Source organism: Podarcis erhardii (genome assembly GCF_964252035.2).
Source record: "Podarcis erhardii genome assembly, chromosome: 5".
In the NCBI taxonomy this organism is placed as follows: domain Eukaryota; kingdom Metazoa; phylum Chordata; class Lepidosauria; order Squamata; family Lacertidae; genus Podarcis; species Podarcis erhardii.
The window spans coordinates 84,394,976-84,422,205 of record NC_138509.1 but is presented as its reverse complement, the minus strand read 5'-3'; the positions used below and the strand labels follow the sequence as shown (position 1 = coordinate 84,422,205).

General features: G+C 46.5%; 1 protein-coding gene across 2 annotated transcripts in view; it reads left to right on the top strand.

Moving 5' to 3' along the window:
• SERPINI2 (serpin family I member 2) overlaps positions 1-27,230 on the top strand; it is a 51,967-nt gene that overhangs the window by 11,745 nt on the left and 12,992 nt on the right. For both annotated transcript variants that reach the window (XM_081862624.1, XM_081862623.1), the window contains exons 3-7: positions 9,690-9,917; positions 11,719-11,913; positions 15,259-15,454; positions 17,812-17,909; positions 19,111-19,197. In XM_081862624.1, coding sequence (XP_081718750.1) covers positions 9,690-9,917; positions 11,719-11,913; positions 15,259-15,454; positions 17,812-17,909; positions 19,111-19,197 — 804 coding nt within the window. The remainder of the gene's footprint in view (positions 1-9,689; positions 9,918-11,718; positions 11,914-15,258; positions 15,455-17,811; positions 17,910-19,110; positions 19,198-27,230) is intronic.

Sequence of the window (27,230 nt, the reverse complement as noted above, 5' to 3'; positions counted from 1 at the left end):
CCAGTTTCCTGATCTGTAGCCAGACTATCTTCCTCTATCACATCATTCTTCACAAATGACTAAATATGTCTTTTAGCAGCTCAAACATAGCTTTATTATAAGGATTCCAGAAATAAATAAATCATTGTCACCTAGCAGAGAAAAATGGAAAACCGAATGCCCCAGGTCAGTTGATAGCTTGATGAATGTGTTGGCCATGTATGTGGTAGCTATGAAAAGGGCAAAATTCTTGTTAAGGATAATTAGCAAAGAGATTGAAAATAAAACTGCCAATATTAGAATGCCATCATACAAATCTATGCTGAGACGGTACTTGGAACACTGTGTGTCTTTCTGGTCATCTCACCTCAAGAAGGATATTGTAGAGCTGGAAAAGGGTAACCATAATGCTCAAAGGGTTGGAGCAAACCTTTGACGCTTTTTGGTTAAGGAAGAAAACGTCAATATGTGGGTGGGGGAACGTGATCGGGGTTGTCAATAATATGCCTGATGTGGAGAAAATGGATAGAAAAATATTTTCCTCCCTCAATTATAATACAAAATCTTGGGGCCATCGAATGAAGCTGAACTTTGGAAGATTCATGACAGAAAAAATAAAGTTCACTCAGTGCGCAAACAGTGGAGTTTGCTCCCACAAGAGGCTGTGATTATCATCAACTTGGATGGCTTTAAAAGAGAATAAAGGCAATCAATGGTTACTATTCATAATGACTATGTTCTGTTTCCACTGTGGGAGACATTATGCCTCTGAATACCACTTGCTAGGAACGGCAAGTGGAATTAGTGCTGTTTCACCCAGGTTCTGCTTTTGAGCTTCCCATAGGCATTGTAGCTACGGGACTGCCTCTCCCGGTATGCCCCACGGAGGACCTTAAGGTCCATAAATAGGTCCCAGGCCCTAAGGAAGTTCAATTAGCCTCAACCAGAGCCAGCGCTTTTTCAACACTGGCTCCGGCCTGGGGGAACGCTCTGTCTCATGAGACCAGGGCCCTGTGGGATCTGATTTCTTTCTGCAGGGCCTGTAAATCAGAGTTGTTCCTCCTGGCCTTTGGCTTGGAGTCAATTTGATTCCCCCCCCCCTTTCTTTTTCCTTTCTCCTCTTGTGATGAGGCTGCATTTTAATTTTAATTGTTTTAATGTTGTATTTAATCTTGTTTTTAAGTTGTATTCATTCAACTGTTTTTATTATTGGTTGTTAGCCGTCCTGAGCCTGGCCTTGGCTGGTGAGGGTGGGGTATAAATAAAATTTACTATTAAATATTATTATCATCATCTGGTCTTCCTACCCAAAAATCAGCTTTAAAAGTCCCCAGACTTATTTGCCTGAAATCCAGCAGTTTTCTTATCCAGAGGCAACCTCCTTCATATCTGCTCTTTTCAGAACAATGGTCCATAAAACACATGGGGAGATTAAGTGGTTTGCTCATCACCCACCCCCAAACTGTAATTGCTGTCCTTGTAGAGAAATCAGTTATCCTTCTGAAATTTGGCATGATTCATGCTCTCAGAAGGGGCAACCATGCCTGCAAATTCCATCCAGTTTGGCCATACTAAAAATAGCCATAGCTAAAGTCAAGTCCAGCGGTGGAGTGGGGTGAATCACATCTTCCAACATAAAACCCCATGGATCATCTTGTCTGCAATCTGGCAGTCTAGGGGCTACAATGCTTCAAAATTACACACATTTTTGTTCAAATTTTTTTTTAAAAAAGCTTTAGTTCATGTTTATTTCCTTATATGAGATGCAGCAGAGGAAATGAGGCAAGCTTGGACCCCTGAAGTAAATTGGGGAGCCTCTAAATTGCTGGGTTAGGTTGTTTTAAGGAGCACCAAATTAGAGTCTGAACCAAACTTTGTGGTCAATGCACACACGCATCTCCACCATATAAGGTTTCAATTGTCTCCTTGTTAATAAAAGGTTGGTGATTATACCTCAAGTGCACATTTTACCACTAGAAGAAAAACCCAAATAGGAAACCCTTAAACCCTTTTAAAAGGGATATGTGACTTTAAGAGGGGAGAAGGTTCATTAGAGTACATATCAGTTGTTCATGAAGGAAAGATCAGGATGACTAACACATGAAGTATTTTTTTTAAAAGCTTCAATATCTTCTGTAACACCAGTTCTGAAAATTGTGCAGAGAGTCGTTTTGAAAGATAAATTTATATGTCATCAGAACAGCGCTTGGATGCTTTCAGCTCACTCTTAAATTCAACAGATCTTGCTTTCTCCTTATTTAAGCTTATTTTAATCCCTGCTGGAGCTCCCGGGACTTTCTATTGCTTTAGAAATGCAACATCTGACTTGCTAGATGGCAACATGAAGTGATATTAGGAGGAGTGTGAAATAATGCACTTTATCAGCCTTGTTCTTACGCAGCCACCGTGGTATTAAATGAACAACCTGTGGCATGAAATGAGGATAATTCAGATTCAGTACCAGGGGGTCTGTTGTACTGAATGCTTGCCTGTTGACAAGCTGCTGTCCCTCTCTGGTCTCAACTGTAGCCCAGGGCCTATTCTGCCTCTTGCTGCCTCTATGGGGTTTCTGTTGTGATGCCATCAGAACAATACTGTACTTGGGGGCAGAAGTCCAATGTCCTGCTCACCAGAATGAGTGGGAGGGGACCACAATGCATCAGGCATGACTTATCACATTTTAAAGCAATAGAGATGACCATCATAAAAGGAACCCTATAAGACCTGCACTGCTGTGTTTCTCTTATATTTTACTGGTCTATTGCTGCTGCCATCAGCTTCCCCACACTTCTTACTCCAGCAATAAGTATGACTATAGCTCAGTTGGTAGAGCATCAGACTCTTAATCTCAAGGTTATGGGTTCGACCCCCATCTTGTGGAAAAGATTCCTGCATTGACCCTTGTTGCCCCTTCCAACTCTACAATTCTTTGATTCTCTGATATGCACTTTTAGGACAGCAGTGCTGAAAAACCATTCCTTTGTTAGACCACTCCAGTGGTCAGCTAATTATAGTAAAGGATGGTAGTCAGTTGATACTTAGATGAAGCCTGGCCTTTACTGAGCTTTCATTGTGATTTGTTTGTGGGGAGGTTATAAGGGAATGAATATTCATCCTGAAATGATTGCAGGATTACACATCTTCCTGTAAATAATCCGCTCACTCCACATTCTGAAGTGCATTTTCCTATCATCTTCCTAACTGCAACTAACTTATTTTTAAGTGGATTTGTTACGCCAAGGCAACAGAGCTCTCCCTTGAATTGTGCAAACCTATATTTCTGCTGTGCTCTTGAATCCCTCCTGCAAAATACTGACAGTCTGGAGGCAATCTGACTTCTGAGAAAACATGCATAGGGTTGCGCTCTGCAAGCTTCCAATACTTTCTCATCCAAGTAATCTCACCCTGAGAGCATTGTCCTTGGAACTTTTCACCGCTCAAGTGATGCAGAAGTTCTTATAATCTGCTTGCCGCATGGCCGGAGCCTTGGCTGCAAACTGAGCAAAAGAAAAACTACAAATGGCAAGATGGCATAGCCATAACAATGCTATGTGAGCGTGCATGCACAGTACATTTTTAATAAAACTCATCAAATTCATTACAGTTTTTAAAACCTAGCATATGGGTAAATGGCATCAAGTTACTTGCAGGACCAGGCACCGGATTCCCATACCCCAACCAGGCAAATAAGAGACCAATGAGGCTGGGTTTGGGGTCAAAACAGGCCACAACTTTATTGAATACAGATGAAGAGTCTCTTCCTTTAAATTCCTAGGAGTTTATCTCAGTGAAGACCTTACTTGAAAAATAAATACAACCCAGGTCGTTAAGAAAGCCCAACAGAGACTCCATATCCTCAGAGTATTGCGGAAGAACGATGTCAATCAACATTTCATGATCTCCTTCTACCGGTCAACAATAGAAAGTGTCCTTTCATACTGCATCACGGTCTGGTATGCTGGTTTGACATCAACTGATAGGAAGTGTCTACAGAGGGTGGTGAATACGGCACAAGATATTTTGGGATGTCCCGTGAATCCGCTGGATGAAATAGTGGAAGAACGTTGCCTCAGGAAAGTGAGGAAAATTCTCAGGGATGATTCACACCCTGGCTGGCACTTTCTTGATCTCCTGCCCTCAGGCAGAAGATATAGAAGCATGATTAGTCACACCAACAGGGTAAAGAACAGCTTCTATCCGTGGGCTGTTAGGTTGCTGAATGAAAAGATAATGACAGGGCAACTGACTTTTGGGTTTGGTGGGTGTGCGTCAGTAAACAAGGGGAAGTAAGACTAAAAGAGCTGAGTGGGGGGTGTTCGTGTAATCTCACTGTATACAAGTTGTACAAGTGACAATAAAGTATTTCAATTTCAATCAATGAAAGAGGCTTGGCTTGGGCTTGGGGCAATCAAAATACTTCTGGCCCGCCTTCCGGAAGTGATGCATGGTCAGTCCAGATGGGGGTTCCTAAGATTTACATCAAATAGGTGACCCCTGCAGGGACCACTGTCTGGGGGAGTGCCCTTGGCCCTGGCCCCGCCTAGACATGCAGACATGGCCACTCCCCCGTAACACTTTAAAGGGAAACCCCAGCGTTTGGAGGGGCAGGCGGAGACTACAACCTCCCCTCCATCCAAAACAAAGGATTGCCCCGATGCCCAACCAGTTGTGACAATTGCAATGAGGTGGGCAAAACCAGGAGGTCCATGCCAATTAGCCCAGTGGGCAAATTCCTACCCGGCTCCTTAAAGGATGGTGACTGCCGTAGCCACAGCAAAGTCATTGACTATCAGCTTAAACCGAGGGTGAAGGAACAAACCTGGTGAAGGAACAAACAGGTAATGCCCCAGGTGCTGGCTGCTTAAATGGGCAAGGGGTGGATCCGAGGGAAGCCTACCTGCTCCATCGGCTCTGCCCCCTGGTGCAGCCCCAGCCCCATTAGCCAAAGCCAGGTGCAGGCTAGGATCCAGTTACTGATAGACAGCCCTCACGGCCTATCAGGAAGGGCATCACTGTTCCATTTCCCTCGTTGGGGCCCTGGTGAAGCCTCTGGCATTCTGCAATGCTGCGGCACCAAAACGGGTGAGCGGACTCATCACCCTAGTGCGCAGTTTCAAACCATCATGCCAATGGCACTCATAAGGCCAAACTTCAAGACATAATATGGGGCTCTATAGCACTTGGTCCCCCAACATCTGTATGGGACTGAAGCTGGTTGCTGCAACATCTCTTTTTATTTATTTTTGTTTTGTTTTGCAAATGTTTCGCGCAGGTTGGACTTGCTGTGAAGTGTAGCACTGGCTGAGTCCTGCTCCAGCCACCTGCCACCTTCATTCCCCAGGGTGCCTCTGTGTCCCATGGGGAGTGGTTGGTGAAGACTTAGCTGGTGGTCTGCAGCACAGCCATCTTCCTGTAAAATGTCTTTAAAAAACCCTTCCCCAACCTGGTGCCTTCGTGTCCCAGCCAGCGTGACCAATGAACAGGATCTCTGGAAGTTGTAGACTTAAATGGCTAAGGACCACAATACCTCAAGCAGCATCTCTCTCCATATGAGATCATCTTCTGAGGCCCATGTTCTTCTTCCATGAGCGGTCTGGAGGGTAGCAACACGAGAACAGCCCTTTTCTGCAGTGGCTCCCTGTTTGTGGAATGCTGTCCCCAGGGAGGCTCACCTGGCACCTTCATTATACACTCGTACCTCGGAAGTCGAACGGAATCCGTTCCAGAAGTCCGTTTGACTTCCAAAACGTTCGGAAACCAAAGTGTGGCTTCTGATTGGCTGCAGGAAGCTCCTGCAGCCAATCGGAAGCCAATTGGAAGCCCCGTCAGACGTTCAGCTTCCAAAAATAGTTTGCAAGCCGGAACACTCACTTCCGGGTTTTGTGGCGTTCAGGAGCCAAAATGTTCAAAAACTAAGCTGCTTGAAAACCAAGGTATGACTGTATATACATTTAGGTGCCTGGTGAAAACATTCCTCTTTAAACACACCTTTGGCTGATTGACATCCGATGCCCTTTTAAAATGTGTTGTGGGAGGGGAGACTTTTTGGTTTGTTTCTGTTCTTATTTTTATTATGTATTTTGTGTTTTTTTATGTTGTTCTTTTATATTGTGAACTACCCTGAAATCTATGAATGTAGGGCGGCATACAGACTTAATTAATCAACAACAACAACAACATCTGGATGGCATGTGGTTGGGGGAAGTCTGCTCTAAAATAAAGATAACAGAAGTGGCCAGAAAGTGACAGGGTGACATGGGGGAGGGTCAAGAAATGGGCAGGATCCCTGCCGTGCACCCTGACTAGCCCCCTGCCTCAAACCTGCAGCAATACTGGGGACCACCACACAAAACAGCAAGCTATGTTTTGAATGTCTGGGCTATGGTGAGGGAGTTTAGGCCTTCCTAACCCTTTCCCTGAGACCATGTCAATTTCACAAGCTTACCATAACCATTTCAGAAGCCCTGTGCATCCTTCAAGACTCCTGGAACTGGCATCCTTCAAGGATACATTCGTGAAGTTTGAATCCGGGAAAATTTAAGGGGCCCTTGTTAAATCTGCAAGGGCTAGATTTCTACAATAAAAAGAAGGAAACATTCAAGACTATTAAGAGGAGAAAATGCTGATGCGCCTTTAATAATGGAACAATTCCAGAGGATATGGCCAGTAGCTTTTATGTCCAAGTTGATGCATTTTATTAGAGGGCATGAAGATAGACAGCAAAGTAGCATGGTTGTTAAAAACTGTGCACTAGGATGATAAATAATTTGATGGCGTTGACCCATATGCTAGGTTTTAAAAACTGTAATGCACTTTAAAATTATTATTAGAAATGCACTGTGCATGCATACACAGCATTGTTATGGGGTAGCTGTGCCGTCTTGCTACTCAAAGATTTCCTTTACCTCAGTTAGGGCCAAGGATCCGGCCATGCGGCAAGGAGATGATAAAAATGTCTGCACCACTTGTGGCTTGGCAGATGGCTTCTGAACTGGGTCACTCTAGCCACCTGTCTAGACTGTGTCACTGGCAGAGTTGGCCTGGTTTATAGCCAATTCATTAATTACATGGTATCCTTCTCTCTCTCCCCCCCCCCCCGCCCAAGGAGCTCAAGGTGATACACATGGCTGCCCCCCTGCCATCTCACTTTATCCTCACAGCAAACTAGTCAGGTAGGTTAGGCTGAAAGATGGTTCCTGGCAGTGGCGTAGCGTGGGTTGTCAGCACCCGGGGCAAGGCAAGTGATTTGCGCCCCCTAACCCGTGGATTTGCGCCCCCTAACCCTAACCCCCAGATGTTGCGCCCCCCCTGCACCCCCCCCGCTACGCCACTGCGGAGTCGTCCGCCATCCTGAGCCAGCGGACCGACCGATCGCTCGCCCGCCCGGAGCCGCTGCGGCCGGAGAGCTGCGCCCGATCGCTCTGCGCCCTCTGCCCGCCGCTGGCTCTAGGCCAAACCCCGGGCCCGACTCGGGAAGCAAATACCGCGCATGAGAGGAAAAGATGCGCAAACCCCCGGCGCAGGCGCCCCGCTTGTTGACACGGGAGGGGAGGGGGGGAGAGGAAACGCTGCTGGTGCCGCTGCTCCTCGGCAGCGGCTCCTCCTCTTAGCCCGCCCTGCTTACATTTGCGCCAATCCCCACCCACTAAAGCCTTCGCGCCTCCCAATGGGAAGCCTTGCCGGGCGGCGGCCTCTGCTGCCTGAGAGTTCTAAAGCCACGCCCACTTTCCCAGAGACTGGCTGTTCTGAGGGATCCAGGGCAGGGCCGGCGTGCGCGCGCGCTTCTTGCTGCCCGGGCGCTTGCTCTAATCCCGCCTTCCCTGGGAGGGAGGGACGGCGGTGGCCGCGAGCGTCTGGGGTGGGGCGCGCGCTGGCTCTCCCTGGCGGCCCCCGCGCCTGGCGTTCTATCAGCGCGCCCGCCCGCCTCCTCTCTCTTTCCCCACCCATCCTCCACGTGCTGCGCTCTAACCCGGAGTTAGAAGGGAATTAGAACACGCCCCCCCGTGTGGGGTGGTTTTTTTTTTGCTGCTTCTTCTTTTTTTAGGGCTTTAAAGTTATGCTTAATATCTGCAACACATTGAGTGCTCGTCCAGAAAAGTTGAGACTCACCCTCCAGTGCTATGCTCATGAGGCGCTTTCCTTCTCGTTGCTTAGGACTTCGTAGCAGCGGGGGAACCGCCAAAAAAGCCCCTTCGGGCGCGCGGGAGGAGCGAGCCGCCCGCTTTCCCGCCCTCGCCGGCCTCCTGGGGCGCACGCAGCGCTCGCGCCCTCCGCAGCCCGCCCAAACGCGCGCCAATGCCGGGCGGGCGACGCGCCCCCTCCGGGAAGCGCGATGTAGGCGCCGCTCCTGCACCCGACGGCCTTTTCTGCAGGGCTTCTAGCTGCAAGCGAGTGTGCGCGCAGAAGGCGGCGCCTGGGCTGGGGAGCGCGCAGCCTCGTCCTTTCCATCGCAGCCAGCACTGTGAGAGAGAGAGTGAGCCACCAGGACCAGGTAGGGGCAGAGAGCTCCGAGTGCGCCCCCAAAAATGTTGCGCCCGGTGCGGCTGGCACCCCTTGCACCCCCCACGCTACGCCACTGGTTCCTGGTTTCAACCAGAGCCACCCAGTGAGCTTCATGGCTGGAAAGGAATTGAATGTGGGCTTCCCTTCTCCTAGACCAACCTTCTTCAGACCAGTGCCAGCCTTCGTCAACATGGCCAGTGGCTGATGGAATATGTAGTCTAACAACAACTGGAGGGTGGGGTAAAATAAATGAATGAATGACTGTTGTTGTTTAGTTGTTTAGTCGTGTCTGACTCTTCGTGACCCCATGGACCAGAGCACGCCAGGCACTCCTGTCTTCCACTGCCTCCCACAGTTTGGTCAAACTCATGTTGGTAGCTTCGAGAACACTATCCAACCATCTCGTCCTCTGTCGTCCCTTTCTCCTTGTGCCCTCCATCTTTCCCAACATCAGGGTCTTTTCCAGGGAGTCTTCTCTTCTCATGAGGTGGCCAAAGTATTGGAGCCTCAGCTTCAGGATCTGTCCTTCCAGTGAGCACTCAGGGCTGATTTCCTTAAGAATCGATGAGTTTGATCTTCTTGCAGTTGATGGGACTCTCAAGAGTCTCCTCCAGACCATAATTCAAAAGCATTAATTCTTCGGTGATCAGCCTTCTTTATGGTCCAGCTCTCACTTCCATACATCACTACTGGGAAAACCATATGGAAAATGAATGACTGGAGGGTTGGCACCTGTTGCTCCACCCATTTCTGCCTCTAGCACCACATGCCACCGGCTTGCGGCCTCTGGGTGATTGCCCATGAGTTAATGCGGCCCTCAACCTGAGAAAGTTCCCCCATTCCTGCTCTGCACCCTTCTGGCTCTCAGATCAATGCTAACTTAATAGATAGGGATGTTGGACCAACCCGTCTGTTGTTTTTATCAAGGCTTTGCTCTCATTTTGCCTGAGTGGCTGGCTCATTTAAAAGCAAATTCGGTTCTCGGGAGAGGTGATTCTGCCATTCCCCATTCTTACTCTTTCTTTGCTCCAGGTATAATAGCATTTGTGTTGTGTCTCTTCATCTTTGCTGCAGACTTACCTTAGGGAGCACCTCAGCCAGGAAGCGGGGATTATGAACGCATGTCTGTATTGGATAACTACCCTATTACACAGCTGGTTTGTGTTCTTCAAATGAAGATGTTAACTCTTAACACTTATTTTCTTCAGGTGAAGCCTTCAAGCCGCTTCAGACACTGTTCTCCGTCCCCTCAGAAGGAAAGGCATTTACATTTAATCTTGCCAATGCCCTCTACCTTCAAGAAGGATTCATGGTGAAAGAACAGTATCTCCATAGCAACAAGGAATTCTTTCAGACAGCTGTAAAGCTGGTGAATTTCCAAGATACGAAAGCTTCCGCAGAGGCCATAAGTACTTGGGTAGAAAACAAAACAGATGGTAAAAAAAAGCTCCTTGCCCCTTTCTTGCATGGGTTTGCTTCCCAGTGCATGCTGGTTAGGCCTCGTTGCTTCTTTCAAAGGGCAGAGCTTGGGGCAAATGCCTCAGAAGGCAAAAATTGGGTGGCCACAGCGGCGCCCCGAAACATTGAGCCCCTGTCCATTCCCCTCTTTTGTCTTTTGTTACACATACCCTAAGCTAGCTTGCGCTCCTCAGCTGTACTGGAGGTGGAGGACACTATCCCTATTGCCAGTGCTGAAGGAAGGTGCAACTGGGGGAGGCGCCATTTTGTTTTTTTGCCTCATGCGGAAAAATGCCTTGGGCTAGCCCTGGAGTTAAAGGCACATTCACATGAATAAAAAAGAAAAAAAAAAAGGGAAATTCTGTGCACACAGTGCAATTTAAGACTGTTCAAATTATCCTCCTTTTAAAAGATATTTTAGCTCCAAAATTCAGCCCAGCTTTGTATGCTCATTTCACTAATGTAATCTGACATTTTGCATATAAGCCATAATAGTAACCAAGGAGACCTAATAAGTATCACACTTATGATCCCTAAACTTCAGGTTTGTTCTAGGCATAATGCTTTTAAATTTATGTTTTATATATATATATATATATATATATATATATTTGCTTTCGTAGATTTTCACGGGTACAGGAATGCAGGTTTTGGTGTCCTCGGGTGTCTTCCCGTGTAAAAGTTGGGGTGTCTAGGCGACGTTTCGACGAGGTCTCACTCGTCATCTTCAGGCTGGTGCTTTCGGCTTCTTGTTACTGGAACAGAGCAGGATCTCAGTGTTTGAGTTCCTATAAATACTGTAGAGGGGGTGTGGTGTATAGCCTCCAATGTTCTGGGCAGAGAGGAAGTTCCCAGGCTAGTGTGCCTTTTCTTCTTTTGTTCCTTAATTACTTGAGAGATATCTTGAGTGAAGAAATCACTCAAGATATCTCTCAAGTAATTAAGGAACAAAAGAAGAAAAGGCACACTAGCCTGGGAACTTCCTCTCTGCCCAGAACATTGGAGGCTATACACCACACCCCCTCTACAGTATTTATAGGAACTCAAACACTGAGATCCTGCTCTGTTCCAGTAACAAGAAGCCGAAAGCACCAGCCTGAAGATGACGAGTGAGACCTCGTCGAAACGTCGCCTAGACACCCCAACTTTTACACGGGAAGACACCCGAGGACACCAAAACCTGCATATATATATATATATATATATATGGAATTATTTTTGTGTCATGGTGTACTAATTAAATGCATAATTTCTTTATGAAAAGATATTTTAGTTCCACCTCCACAGTGAATGCTATAAAGCTAAAAATATGGGAATTGTCCTCTTAGGAAATTTTGCTAGTCTTAAGGAAATTCCTTTAAATTCTTACAAAAATTCCTACTGATGTATTACCAAGCAACATCCACCAAACTGGTGGAAATTTCATTTCAACTCCCCCCAAAATATATTTTTCCAAATATATTAATTTTGATTACACCAGCAAATAATACATAATGAAAGCCTATCGAAAGCGATATTAAAATGGACAGAGGTAAGAGCTGTTTGACAGTGGAGCAGACTCCAGTGAGAGGTGGTGGATTTTCCTTCTTTGGATGGATGGCCATCTGTCATGTATGATCTAGCTTAGATCCCTGCATTGCAGAGGGTTGGACTAGATGACCCTTGGGTCCCAACTCTACAATTCTGAGATTCTATGCTATTGTTCTTATTTTATCTTAATTTGCATCCTGGCCAATTAGAAAAACAGCGAGACACAACTGACAGTCTCTTTCTGCGCAGGTAAAATCAGGAACCTCGTGACTAGTGGAGACCTTGGTCCCTTGACTAGACTTTTGTTGGTGAATGCCCTTTTCTTCAAAGGGGACTGGAAGCAGACGTTCAAAGCAGAGGACACCAGTTTGATGCCTTTCACTAAAAGTGACGGTTCCGTGACTGAGATACCGATGATGCATCTTCAGCTCACGGCAAAGCTTGGTAATTCAGACATTCCACTTGGTTTCACATGCATATACAGTGGTACCTCGGGCTACAGACGCTTCAGGTTACAGACGCTTCAAGTTACAGACTCCGCTAACCCAGAAATAGTACCTCGGGTTAAGAACTTTGCTTCAGGATAAGAACAGAAATCGCGTGGTGGCAACGGGAGGCCCCATTAGCTAAAGTGTTGCTTCAGGTTAAGAACAGTTTCAGGTTAAGAACGGACCTCCAGAACGAATGAAGTTCTTAACCCGAGGTACCACTGTATATGAGTTTGTATGAATGGATGTGTAGATTAGTCCATTTCTGCTCTGGGTCGATTTCTCATGTGTTTATTCCTAAGTCTGTTCCATATCATTTCCTCACCATGGTGTGATTCTTAAAAACAACAACCAATCTGTACAAAAATAATATCTAAACTCCTACTTAACTATGTATTTTAACACAAAATATGTATTCAATATCCTTTTATCCTAAAATAGACATTTTATAAATGCATTCTGGTACGCTTTTGGAGACATGAATTGCATCACAAAATTTTAGAGAAGTGCAAAATCTGAAGGTTAATTATATTCCAATCTGTTTATCAGATCAGCCAATTACCGTATTTGTCCATCTATAAGATGCCCAAATTTGGGGACTCAAATTTAAGAAAATGGGGGGAGGTGGCACAGAGTTGTGAGCTTTTTTGCAGGTTGGAGGGAGGATTACCCAGGGTTGTTTAGTTTTTTTTGAGGGGATTGCCAAAAATTGCTCACCCGCACACATTGCGAAATCTGCCTCCTGTCTGTCCCATTGCCAGCAGAAGCTGCCAGTCGCCTGCCCACCCACTGACGCAGCAACCAATAACACACACAATAGCCGCTGACAGCCACGGCAGCAACCAATCAAACACCCACCCTATGCACTACCCATGTATAAGATGACCCCCACTTTTTAGCATGATTTTTAAAGAAAAAACATAGTCTTATACAAGGAAAAGTACAGTAGGTTCTGTTGAACTCTGAGCCTACTTGCATCAGGACCATGAGTTCCTGTGTGCTTATCTACCTGTTGCCCAAAGCTACCATTATTACAGTCACTCAGGGCTTCCCCCCCCCTCAGGGGGAACTTGCAGGAACTTTGTTCCAGCATCCCTCAGGTGGGCGCCATTGCCATTCTAAGAGAATGAGGGAGGTGTTCATGGTGAGTTCATGGTGAGCTCTCTCTCTCTCTCTTTTAGAAAAATAGCACTGCAGTTAATTATTGAATTAACTGTGACAAGTCCTGTGACAAGTATCACATTCTATCCTGTGCCATTTTAAAACTTCCTTTCTTCGTTTCTTTTCTAATTGTTAATGTCGTTTATTCTAATCTTCTGGTGGCAGTGCACCGCATACTGTGAACCACAGCACAGAAGTGTTGGTATGACAGTGCCGTTTTAAATGTGTGGTGTTTCGCAGGGGATTTTTTCCCCACGAAATGCAGACGCTTTCAAAGAGAAGTGGCAAAGCAGATCAAGGGACGCTTTCCTCAAAATTGTGAAGTAGCAATAGTGACATTCCAATTAAATCATGCGCATGTACAAGACAAATAATTTCCACATCTCAAGATCTCTGCTCGTTATTTCTGTCTCTTTCTCTGAATCTAACCTGATGTGTTAAATTAATCATGGACGGAGCATGTCAAACTCTTTCCCTTCCAAAATGAAGGACTCATGTATGCATTTCAGTTTATTAGTGAGTTTGATCCTGCTTTATAAGGCAGTAGGGGGCCTTGAACCAGGGACTGCGTGGCTGAGGTGCCCATGCTTTAACTCGCTGCACCACTGTGGTAGCTTATCAGGAGAAGCACCTGCCTCCATGCCATTACTGCAGATGGCCAAAGGCAGTTATCAATTCAGCCGTGGTCAAGTGACTCAAGGAACCAATAAGGTTCCACTTGGTCTTATAAAGCTGTTGACTGTTCTCAGTGGCGGAGAAAGGGGTGTGTGGTGGGGGCGGACCGCCCTGGGTGTTATCCCTGAGGGGGGGGTTGACATTCGGCTTGTGGTAGGCTTGGGAGTCACGGGCGTGTGTGACACTGGTGCCCCATGCTCCTGGCTAGAGGAGGCAGGCAGGCAGGCAGGCAGGCAGGGAGCAGGACGGGAAGGAGGCAAGCGAGCAAACAACAGAGGGGTGGGAAGCGGAGAGGAAGGAAACAGGATCGGTGGGTGTGCCTTTCATTCTACCTGGAAGACGAGTGCCTACAGCTCCACCCCGGCTGCAGGGCACGTGCCGCTCCGTGCACCTGAGTGGCTATCCAGTGCCTGGGAGGGCACCCTCAGCCCCCCTGGGAGCACGCCCCTCCCCCCTCAGGAGCATGCCCACCCTGGGTAGCACGGGCATATGCTCCACCACTGACTGTTCTGCCTCCTCACTCTCAAAAAATTGATACTCAGAAGTGCTCTGGCTACCTCACTTTACAGAGATGTCTAAAATACATGCAAAATTGGAACCTGATGGCTTGGCAGAGCATCTCTTACATAATTTAAGATGCAACACAGAGATAGGTGTGAACACTAGTATTGTCTCGTCTTCAGGCCATGGTGGAAGGCGGACAGATGGGACCTGATGCCAGCCAGGGGATCCCAGGCTGACTCAGCCCTATCCCCTCCCTGGGGGAAGGGATGAAGCTCAGTGGTAGAGTGTCCTGTCCTGGCTGGCTGTGCCCATGACAGAGTCTCCCCCTGGCACTTGCAAAGCATCCTGAGCCCTGGAGGAGGAAGGAGAAGAAGGGCCCTGGAGGCCAGCCAAAAGCGGAGCAGCTTCCCCATGGAGCCAGTGGCGGAGCTAGCCGCTTGGGCACTCGAAACAGCGCACATGTCATGCACCCAGGGGTGGAGTGTGCCAACCAGGGCAACAATTGGTGCAGTGATCGGTGCCCATTGGGGGCGACTGGGGTGGCAATCAGCATCCAGGAGCGTGATTGGTGCGATGATTGGGGCCCAGGGGGGTGCCACAGCTATGGATACCCAGGGGGGCTTTTATCACCCCCCCATAGAGATGACACCAGGGGTGGACCGCCTCCCCGCCCCCCTTCCTACACTCCTGGCAGCACCTGTAGGTCTTCTGCCTGTGTATTTGGCAGCCAGCTGGAGGCTGGCTCAGCTGGCATAGCTGAGTGGAGGGATGCCTCCATTCAACCCAAACCAGCCACAGTCTTTTGTAAGGGAGGATTGGATTGCTCTGTAAATCTTCACCGTGGTCTAATGAATAGTCTGAAGCCTCTGGGATCCTCTTTCATTTGCTCTTGTTTTGCCACCTCTCTCCTATTACAGTCTGGTAATTAAGACTTTTGCACATTTCCTATTCTTTGTTTTAGGTCATTTCTCTGACCATAATGTGAGCTACCAAGTCTTGGAGCTGCCGTACAAAGGAGAGGAATTCAGTTTCGTGCTGATCCTTCCAGCAGAAGATGTGCCTATAGAAGAGGTCGAGAAACTCATTACAGCCCAGCTGATGAAAAGCTGGTTTGCTGAGATGGAAGAGGATGAGGATGTAGAAATCAGCCTTCCCAGGTATGTAATGCCCCCTGTGACGATCTGGTCTTCCTCATTATCCATTTTGGTCTTAAATCCTTCTTATGGAAGAGTTTGTGGAATTAAGACACTGAAAAGGGCAAACTGATTTACTGACCTGGGAGCTTTGCAGTTATTTAAGCTAATGGCAGTTTGTGTTTACTAATTTCTCTAGCGAATGTAAATGAAATTAGGGCCTATATTAAGAGTTGACAGGTACAAAATGTCTATTCCTCCAAGAAGCACCGTGAAGCTGGTAATGGTCCCTTGTGCTTTTACTGCCTTGATCCAGAGATGGCACCCCAAATGTAGATGGCTTCCAATTCCCATCAACAGCCAATGGTCAGGGATTATAGGATGTATAGTCCAATGACATCTAGAGGGCCAAAGGTTCCCATCCCTGTTTTAATTCCTTTTTTCTTGTACTTACTGTCCCAACTGTGTCTGTTTTTAAATGTTAGCATGTGTTGCTAGTGTCTTGGTGGACTGCATGGTTGGCTGAGTCCTTCGAGTCCTGTATAGCTCAGAATAAACTGGAGGAGGGCTTGGTTGTTTGTCAGGAAACCTGAACAGAAACACTCAAATTAAGGGCTGAGAATAGGCTGCAAGACCTACTGGTTCCATAATATGTGCAACCAGAAGTTTAAAATAGCCTGGTGCAAAATAAATGAACCAGTAGGTGGGAAAGAATCTTCAGCAGTGTGTAAAAATTGAGGGCTCAGGGAGCTCAGATAGTGATCATTTCTGGAGTGCTGAATAGAAACACCAGCACCCTTGTATTTTCACCTGCAAAGAGTTGTGGGTGGGTGAAGGGAAAAAGATAATCTGGGAAAGCAGAACAAATGAAGCAGTGCCTGTTAATACAGCCAATTCATCTTTAAAATATGGGTAAAGAGGAACCAAGGGCATGCTAGTAAAAGATACAAACTTAGATCCAATCCATAATTTAAGCAGAAAAACCAAGTAAAATAATTACTACAATTACTATACTCCAACCACTCTTATTACAATCAGGATGATTTATTACTGTATATCCCTCATAATACATCCAATGAAACTGTCAAAATGCGCCTGTCATAGCCTTCATATAATATCTATAAAGAAAAATTCAAAATCTATCTGGTGTAGTAAATCTTCTGCCATCACATCTCCACTTGCATGGGAGTAAACCCAATTGGCCTTAATGGAATTACTCCTGGGTAGGCACATATAGTGTTGCATTGTCACACTGCCAGAGCCAAACCTCATTAAAATGCCATAAAAGGCTTCTTAGATATATATTTATATTTCCCCCACAAATTAAAATGCTTCTCCTTATCTCTCATCTTGCAAAGCATGTATAGGCTCATCAAGGACATTGTCTGTCTGAGCCTTTGCAGAGATAAATGCAGACTCCTTACTTACCATTGTACAGTGGTACCTCTAGTTGTGTTCCGCTCTTGTTATGGACTTTCAGCTTACGAACGCGGCAAACGCAGAAGTGTTTACTTCTGGGTTCGCCCCACGCGCATGCGCAGAAGCGATTGGTGCACTTCACGCATGCGCAGAAGTGATCTTCGCGCTTCATGCGTGCACAGAAGCGCTTGATCATGCCACACACATGCTCTAGTTGCGGATTTTTGGGGGTGCAAACGGCACCCCGAAATGGATTAAGTCCACAACTAGAGGTACCACTGTATCTGCAACAACACCCTCCTCACCACAGAGACCTTGGATCCAACTTACAACAGAAGCAGTAAAACACCCTCCCCTCCAATAGGGATCAATATTTGGGAAGTTTTTAAGATCCCTTCTCATCAACTGGTTTGGGAGAGGGCCAAGGCTCCATGCCTCTTCCTCTAATCACTAACTGCGAAACCCCATTGCCATAGATGCTCCTCACATCTAGGATTGACAAAGGGAGGCCAGATGGAACTGCTTCGAAGGGAGGGATATTCCAGGGCCCACCATATTCTGACTCTCCAGCTTGAATGAAACTGAGACATAAAGAAAGAAAATTATCCGTGGTGGACCAAGGATACCTTAATGCTTTTTTGCACAGCCCAATTCCATACCTTTGTAGAGGTTGTTCCATTAGGGTGAATGTGTCCCATCACCTTTAGTATTTCCTCAGCAGGTCCCCGCCATCTTTCTTATGTCCAGATCAGGGAGCAGCAATGTCTGTCAGCTTCCTCCTCCTTAATTTCTGTGTTGCCAGTGTAGAACTCAGCTGGGAGGTGGGCTGGGTCAAAATTAGAATTAGTTGGCTCTGCCTCTCATTGACTAGGGCTCCAGCTATTACTGGTGTCTCTGCCTTGCACCTAGCTGGTTCTAACAGGAATCAGCCAACACTGATTCTATATGTTCACTTCCTACAGGTTTAAAATAGAGCAAGTGGTGGACTTGAAAGAGATTATCCAGCCTCTCAACGTTACTGAGATTTTTAATAATGGCTGTGACCTTTCTGGAATAACAGGTGCTTTGATTTATTATGCTGATGGTTGCTGCTGCGAACATTTTATCTGTGTTTTCGGTCCTTATTGTCTGCTGTAATCATGTACTTTTAACAAAGTGTGTTTCAGTGTTTCGTTCAAGGACAAAGGAACACCCTGCTTTTTAAACATTTAGGGTTTTTAAAACTATAAAAAAGAGTGAGGAGTTATTATTCTGTGACAGAATCCTTGCTTATCTCACCCCAGATTTCAAGCAAAGGCATGAAAAGGAACAATGTTCAGAACAGAATTACCACATGGTTTTTTTTACCTCAGAGGGAAGCACATGTGAAACGTGGTCTTTCCTTAGGTGAAACAGCTAAAGAATTTTGAAGTTTGTTAAAAGTTTTGTTACAAATGTTCATGTCCCTCTTTTTTAAAAGAACAACAGCACACAAATCACTTTGTGAAAAATTCAAGGCCAATGAGGAAGTTCCTTCTCAGGAGAAGGCATGTTCAAGGAATAAAGTGTTAGCAGAGGCAGCCATGAAACTGTTGCTAATCTCTCGGGGCTGAACTAGATGGTGGGACACAAAATATGTCAATTGCTGCTGTGTTGTTTTAAAAAAATTAATGTCAGCTTATCTCTCCACCCCACATCAGCCCACCCGTTTATTGGGACCATGCAGACATTGAAAATGCTCTCCTTACCCACTGTGTACTTGACAAAAATCCACACACACATGCCTGCCTTTAGTCTCTGAGGGGAATTTCCTAATAGCACCAGAGACTGCCATTAGTCTCTGAGAGAAATGTCTGGAGTCTAATAGCAGCTGTGGTAACAGTGGCTGGATTTTTGTTGGCTACAGTATAGCAGTGGAAGATGTCGGGAACTGCTCACCACTGTCCCACGTGGGAAAGTGAGTAACTGCAGAATACACACCTCGAGGGAGCGCTTCTCTTGGCACCTTGCAAGGTTGACTGGACTACTAGTCATGAAGGCTGCATGCTACCTCCAGGAACTGAGGTTCTGAATATCGGTAACTGGGTGACAATAGCAGGAGACAAGTTGTGATCACTCTTTCGGCATCTGGTTGGCTGTGTTGCAGACCGGATGGCTGCATAAGACTTGTCTTTTGCTCTGAACAATCCCATGTGATTTCCCCCCTTCTCTATAGGCAGGATTGAGATTAATAACGACACATGCATCATATGTGAACTCTTTATCATTCATTCCCCTCTCAGATTCTGCTGATGTCCACATTTCTAAAGCCATTCAAAAAGTCTGTTTTGAGGTGCATGAAGATGGGAGTGAAGCAGCAGCATCTGCCGGTAATGACATGACAGAGATCTTATTCGGTTTATCAGGACGAATGTCTCATGACCAGATCTAGGCTACCATATTTGGATGGGATGGGCTGATGTTAGGTGCCCAAAAGGTCAAAGGGTTGTACTTTTTAAACTGTATATACACTTGTGGGCAATAATATTCATGGGAAATAATTTGTTGTTGTTGTTTAGTCGTTTAGTCGTGTCTGACTCTTCGTGACCCCATGGACCAGAGCACGCCAGGCAACTCCTGTCTTCCACTGCCTCCCACAGTTTGGTCAAACACATGCTGGTAGCTTTGAGAACACTGTCAAACCATCTCGTCCTCTGTTGTCCCCTTCTCCTTGTGCCCTCCATCTTTCCCAACATCAGGGTCTTTTCCAGGGAGCTTTCTCTTCTCATGAGGTGGCCAAAGTATTGGAGTCTCAGCTTCAGGATCTGTCCTTCCAGTGAGCACTCAGGGCTGATTTCCTTCAGTATGGATAGGTTTGATCTTCTTGCAGTCCATGGGACTCTCAAGAGTCTCCTCCAGCACCATAATTCAAAGCATCAATTCTTCGGCGATCGGCCTTCTTTATGATCCAGCTCTCACTTCCATACATCTATGGATGCCACTAACATCCATGTCTATGGAAGGAAGCTGCATGTCAGGGTAAGGACAGGGGAGCCCTGGGAGATGAAGAGACAAATGCTCTACAGCAGGCATGGCAAACCTTTCCTCCTCCTGACATTTCTAGACTACAAGTACCATCATCCATGCACATTGGTCATGGTGGCTGGGGTGAATGGGAGCTGGAGGTTGAGCTGCATATGAACAAGCATAGGTTGTTATTAATTAATTCAATTTATATACTACCCTTCATCCTGGGATCACAGGGTGGTTTTCAATACAAAACACACACAAATATATAACATAGTTACTACAAGCAAAAAAACCCACCCCTAACCCCCGCAGTTTAAAAGGCCATAGATTGACAAATTAAACAAAGGCATGGGCGAAGATGAATGTTTTTACCTGGCACCTAAAGATATGTAATGAAGGTGCCTAGTGGGGCTCCCCTTGGAGAGCATTTCACAAGCTTGGGGCCACCACAGAAAAGCCCCCCCCCCCCCGGAATCCAAGCAAGTTTTATGCAGCTCACTAATGTGCAGCTGAAGAAGAGGGTCATTTAGAGACTGGAATACTTTATACAAGCACCAGTTCAGGTCTGGAGCTTGTTGGAGTTTGCTGGGCTTCACTGGGGCAAGAAAACAAAGGATGCAGTAGAGGGCATGGTCCTAATTTGAGAGGAGATGTTGAACTGTTGTTATTCTGTTAGCCCTCTGGTTTTCCTTTGGTTAACTTATAATTTAGGCAGAACGCATTTGCCCCCAAAGCACGAGGGTCTAAAAGTCAAGACCCAGAGGAGCCATTTGTTAGTGGCATCAATAATTAATGACTTTGTAGCCTTCCAGACACATCGGAATATATTTAGTGCTTCTCAGCAGTCTAGAGCGATGCAAAAGATGCCGCCTGAATTTCTATGATCTGAAAGGCTGCAGTCCTAGAACTCACACTCATTTGGGAATCAGCCACGTGGCTCTGTCTTCCAAGGTTCTTCCTGTTTAAGGGCTGAATTCACTGGAAGTTCTTCTGCAGACATCTCTCAGGAATGCAATGGCCAATGGAGCACAATCTAATGTGAAGTTCATTGTTGTTCAGTGTGCAAGTACTTTAAATGAACATGCGTCAGACTATGGCTGGGCTGATGCTTATATGCCTATGGGAGAGAAAAGCTGCTGTATTCTTTTGAGCTCATGCATATGCATCCTAAAGGGCCATTCCTACGATCTCCCCTTAGCAATGCATTTTTCCAGTTAAGCGATGTTTATAAAAATTCACAGGGTAAAGGCATATATTAGTGAAAGCACCATACCAGAATTGATGTCAGGAGAAATTGCTTTGCAAAATATGTATCTTAGGCAAAATTGCTTACAAATGTGTGTATAAAGAGAAATGCACAGTAAAATGTGAGTGGACTTTCACGAGGACTTTAAAAAAAATCATAAACTGTGCAAATTTGGAGAACTGTATTTAAGATTGGAAAACCGAAGAACTGAGAGAAACCAAAACTGACAGATTTGCCTATCCCTAATGACATTTATATTTCACCTTTCCCCAAAGAGCTCAATATGGTGATGTACATGATTTTCTCCCTCTCCATCTGATCCTTGGAACCCTTTCTGTTTAGGGTTTATGCACACTTTCTTTTGGTCCCATGGCTTTCTACTGGGGAAAACTACTCTTTAGCACCCAATCAGAACAAACAGTAGTTCTGGTTTTTTTCTGGATTGATGTTTGCTCCAGTTTAGCACTAAGGAGTGGGTTAACCCTGGGAAAAGAGTGGGGCATGAAGGAAACTGCTCAGACCCATGCCTAGAAAGCAGAAGCAAAACAACACTTGAGCATGTTCTGTCTAGGCATGAGACAAGTAGAAGAGCAGCTGAGCCCTTGGCTTCACAGGTTAGGCCAGGGGCTCAGCAAACTTTTTCAGCAGGGGGCCGGTCCACTGTCCCTCAGACCTTGTGGGGGGCCAGACTATATTTTGAAGAAAAAAATTGAATGAATTCCTATGCCCCACAAATAACTCAGAGATGCATTTTAAATAAAAGCACACATTCTACTCATGTAAAAACACCAAGCAGGCCCCACAAATAATCCAGAGATGCATTTTAAATAAAAGGACACATTCTACTCATATAAAAACACACTGATTCATGGACCATCTGTGGCCCGGATTTAGAAGGCGATTGGGCCAGATCCTTAGTTTGCCTACCCATGGGTTAGGCTGAGAGATGAGGACTGGCCCAAGGTCATTTAGTGAACTTCATTGCTGAGTGGCAGCTTGAACCCTGGTATTCCGGGTCATGTGGCAGACTGGCTTACATGATCTGGACCCCTTCTGCAAGCCCAATTTTTCTCACAGTTGGAAGAAGTACAGATCAAAGGCTTGAATGCCTGTGGTGCTCAGGAAACCCTGGACAGGAGTGTGCCCGCTTTGCTGACCGTTTTGCATGCCATATTTGTATGCAAGTGGTACAGTATATAACGTCACTTTGCAAATGATTACCTTCACTTAAGCAAGGGTGTTAATAAGAATCTGAACAAAAGCTCATATTTAGTTTAATGGCATAGTTCGCTACTATCATAGTGCCTTCTGCTAAAAAGTAAAAGAAAAGAGGGAAAAGGCAAATGTATTTTCAGATTTAAACCACTCTTCTAAAGCACATTTTGCAGTTTATGTGGCCCATTTTAAACTTTCAGTTTGACAAATGCCTGCAGGGAAGGTAATAACTATAGTTAAAAGTGAATATAGTCACAAATATGTCCTTCAAATGAGTTTCAAAATGGAGAGCCGTATCTTGAGATTTCAACTTCTTCAACTCAATGCATCTCTAGCAGGTTATTATCCTTGATAGCTTTTGAGAAATCCCTAAAGAAAATGCCATATTATAAAACAACGGTGTGGTGTATAAGAATTTCCCAGTAATGGCTCAATTGCCTTTTGATGATTTGTAACTATAAAGCGGCAGAGCGGGTGGGGGAGAATGTTGTAACTCATTTTCCACTTGCAAAGATTTTGCTCAGAACGGTAGGTGATCCGAAAAGTGAAAAGCATTTAACAGGATTTCACAATTGCTTCTCTTCTTCTGAGTCATATTTTGGAGGCTTAACTGATGGCACATGGTGGTTTGATCTCTTACAGGAAATCTTCTTTTTTTACTAAAAAGGTATAAGGAATATTGTTAATCTGTGACACATTCAGCTATGTTAATACATAGGCATCATGTCCCCTTGGCCATGAAACTGATCTACAGTTCATGATGGCTGAACGAAGTAGGTTATAAAATATTATGCTTTTTCTACTGGAATATCCCATCGGTTGACAGGACAGGAGGGAGCTTTGCAGATGATTTAGCTAAGCAAATTCTATAGGCTGTAGCTCAGGGGCAGAGCAACTGCTTAGCTTTCAGAAGGTCCCATGTTTGATCTCCAACACCCCCAGGTAGGGAGTGGCAATATATTCATTTGTCCACCCCATGCCTGGAAGGGAAAGCAATCTAGTGGATGTGATTGGTATTTGAAATTCATGTCTCTTTCATAGTAAAAGTAAAGGGGCCCCTGACCATTAGGTCCAGTCGTGACCGACTCTGGGGTTGCGGCGCTCATCTCGCTTTATTGGCCAAGGGAGCCGGCGTACAGCTTCCGGGTCATGTGGCCAGCAGGACTAAGCCGCTTCTGGTGAACCAGAGCAGCGCACAGAAACACCGTTTACCTTCCTGCTGGAGCGGTACCTATTTATCTACTTGCACTTTGACGTGCTTTCAAACTGCTAGGTTGGCAGGAGCAGGGATCTAGCAATGGGAGCTCACCCTATCACAGGGATTCGAACCACCAACCTTCTGATCGGCAAGTCCTAGGCTTTGTGGTTTAACCCACAGTACCACCCGCGTCCCGTCTCTTTCATATAATCATAGAATTGTAGAGTTGGAAGGAACAGTGAGGGTCATCTGGTCCACCCCCTGCAATACAGGAATCTTTTGCCCAACATGGGGCTTGAACCCACAACCTTAAGAGTCTCATGCTGTCCTGAGTGAGCTAATTGACTCAGTCCACAAACAATATGTAATTGATTATGGTCCCCCCCCCAAATCTGCATTGCACTTCCTTTGCATTTAAATGAATGGGGTGAAATAACATAATGGCAATACAAAAAATTCCTTCCAGTAGCACCTTAAGTTAGTTCTAGGTATGAGCTTTCCTGTGCATGCACACTTCTTCAGATACACTGAAACAGAAGTCACCAGACCCTTCTATATAGTGAGAAGGTGGGGAGGGGTATTACTCAGAAGGGTGGTGGGAATGGGTGATTGGCAGATAGCTGTGATGAGCCTGTTGACGACTCTTAACGACTGCAATAGGTCTTACAGGAAAAAGCAAGGGGTGAAGGGTCTGGTGACTTCTGTTTCAGTGTATCTGAAGAAGTGTGCATGCACACAAAAGCTCATACCTAGAACTAACTTAGTTGGTCTTTAAGGTGCTACTGGAAGGAATTTTTTGTTTTGACTATGGCAGACCAACACGGCTACCTATCTGTAACTGGAATAATGGCAATATAACTATGCAATTTTCACGTTTGATTTATATAATTGATTGCACAGTTGATTATGTGAATCACATAAATTATGCAGCTTCGCAACAGTAAGGAATAACATATTTTGGGTGGAAGACGAACAGCACTGGAACAGAAACATTATGGCATGTGACAAAAATAGCCGAACAGAAAATGATGTTCTCTTACATTCCTACCCTGGAGAGTCACATCCACACATGTCAGATATAATAATAATAATAATAATAATAATAATTTATTATTTATACCCCGCCCATCTGGCTGGGCCTCCCCAGCCACTCTGGGCGGCTTCCAAAAGAATATTAAAATACTATGATACATCAAACATTAAAAGCATCCCTAAACAGGGCTGCCTTCAGATGTCTTCTAAAAGTCTGGTAGTTGTTGTTCTCTTTGACATCTGGTGGGAGGGCATTCCACAGGGAGGGCGCCACTACCGAGAAGGCCCTCTGCCTGGTTCCCTGTAACTTGACTTCTCGCAGTGAGGGAACCACCAGAAGGCCCTCGGTGCTGGACCTCAGTGTCCGGGTAGAACGATGGGGGTGGAGACGCTCCTTCAGGTATACTGGACCGAGGCCGTTTAGGGCTTTAAAGGTCAGCACCAACACTTTGAATTGTGCTCGGAAACGTACTGGGAGCCAATGTAGGTCTTTCAAGACCGGTGTTATATGGTCTCGGTGGCCGCTCCCTGTCACCAGTCTGGCTGCTGCGTTCTGGATTAGTTGTAGTTTCCGGGTCACCTTCAAAGGTAGCCCCACGTAGAGTGCATTGCAGTAGTCCAAGCGGGAGATAACCAGAGCATGCACCACTCTGGCGAGGCAGTCCACAGGCAGATAGGGTCTCAGCCTGCGTACCAGATGGAGCTGGTACACAGCTGCCCTGGACACGGATTTAACCTGTGCCTCCATGGACAGCTGTGAGTCCAAAATGACTCCCAGGCTGCACACCTGGTCCTTCAGGGGCACAGGTACCCCATTCAGGACCAGGGAGTCCTCCACACCTGCCCGCCTCCTGTCCCCCAGAAACAGTACTTCTGTCTTGTTAGGATTCAATCTCAATCTGTTAGCCGCCATCCATCCTCCAACCGCCTCCAGACACTCACACAGGACCGTCACCGCCTTCACTGGTTCTGATTTGAAAGAGAGGTAGAGCTGGGTATCATCCGCATACTGATGAACACCCAGCCCAAACCTCCTGATGATCTCTCCCAGCGGCTGCATGTAGATGTTGAAAAGCATGGGGGAGAGGACAGAACCCTGAGGCACCCCACAAGTGAGAGCCCAGGGGTCTGAACACTCATCCCCCACCACCACTTTCTGAACACGGCCCAGGAGGAAGGAGCGGAACCACTGTATAACAGTGCCCCCAGCTCCTCAAGACGGTCCAGAAGGATGTTATGGTCGATGGTATCAAACGCCGCTGAGAGATCCAGCAGAACCAGGAAACAGCTCTCACCTTTGTCCCTGGCCCGCCGGAGATCATCAACCAGTGCGACCAAGGCAGTTTCAGTCCCATGATGAGGCCTGAATCCCGACTGGAAGGGATCCAAATGGTCCGCTTCTTCCAGGCGTGCCTGGAGTTGTTCAGCAACCACTCGCTCAATCACCTTGCCCAAGAATGGAAGATTTGAGACTGGGCGATAGTTGGCCATCGTGGCCGCATCTAAAGATGGTTTTTTAAGAAGTGGTTTGATAACCGCCTCTTTCAGCGGGTCTGGGAAGGCTCCCTCACGGAGGGAAGCATTCACCACCCCACGAAGCCCATCACCCAGTCCTTCCCGGCTAGCTTTTATAAGCCAGGATGGGCAAGGATCAAGGAGACAGGTGGTTGGTTTCACTCGTCCAAGCAGCCTGTCCACATCCTCGGTGGTAACAGATTGGAATTGATCCCATGCAATTTGACTAGACAGGACTCTAGCACTCTCCCGCCCCGGCCCTGCTCCCACGGTGGCGTCTACCTCTTCCCGAATCTGAGCGACTTTATCTGCAAAAAACTTTGCAAAATCATTGCAGGAGATCATGTGGCCCGTACTGGGCCCCGATGTAGCAGGTGGTTCCGCTAAATTGCGGACCACCTGAAAAAGTCTCCTGCTGCTGTTTTCTGCAGATGCAATAGAGGCGGCGAAGAAAGTTTTCTTCGCCGTCGCTACCGCCACTTGGTAGGCTCGACATTGAGCTCTAACCTGTGTCCGGTCAGCTTCAGAATGAGTTATCCGCCACCGGCGCTCTAGCCGTCTCAACGATTGTTTCATTGCCCTCAGATCCGTGGAAAACCACGGGGCTCTCCGGGCTCCATGCAATCGGAGAGGGCGCTTCGGAGCCAAACAGTCAATAGCCCTGGTTAACTCCACATTCCAGCGGGCCACCAGGGAATCAGCTGAAAGGCCATCAACATGGGATAAAGCATCCCCTACCACTCTCTGGAAACCATTTGGATCCATTAAGTGGCGGGGGCGGACCATCCGAATCGGTCCCACCTCCCTGCAGAGGGGAAGGGTCGCGGAGAAGTCCAGTTGCACCAGGAAGTGATCTGACCATGGCACTTCTTTTGTTTCACTTTTAGTTAGTGTCAGATCACCAACATCCGTAGAGGTAAACACCAGGTCCAAGGCATGTCCGCGGCTATGGGTTGGGCCAAACTTATTCAGGGACAGCCCCATGGAGGCCATGCTTTCCACGAAGTCCCGAGCGGCCCCTTGTAAGGTCGTGTCGGCATGGATATTAAAATCCCCTAGGACAACCAAACTAGGCGTCTCCAGGAGAACATCCGCCACGACCTGAAGCAGCTCGGGCAGGGAATCCTTGGTGCAGCGGGGAGGTCGGTACACCAAAAGGAATCCTGTACTGCCCCTATTGCCCAACT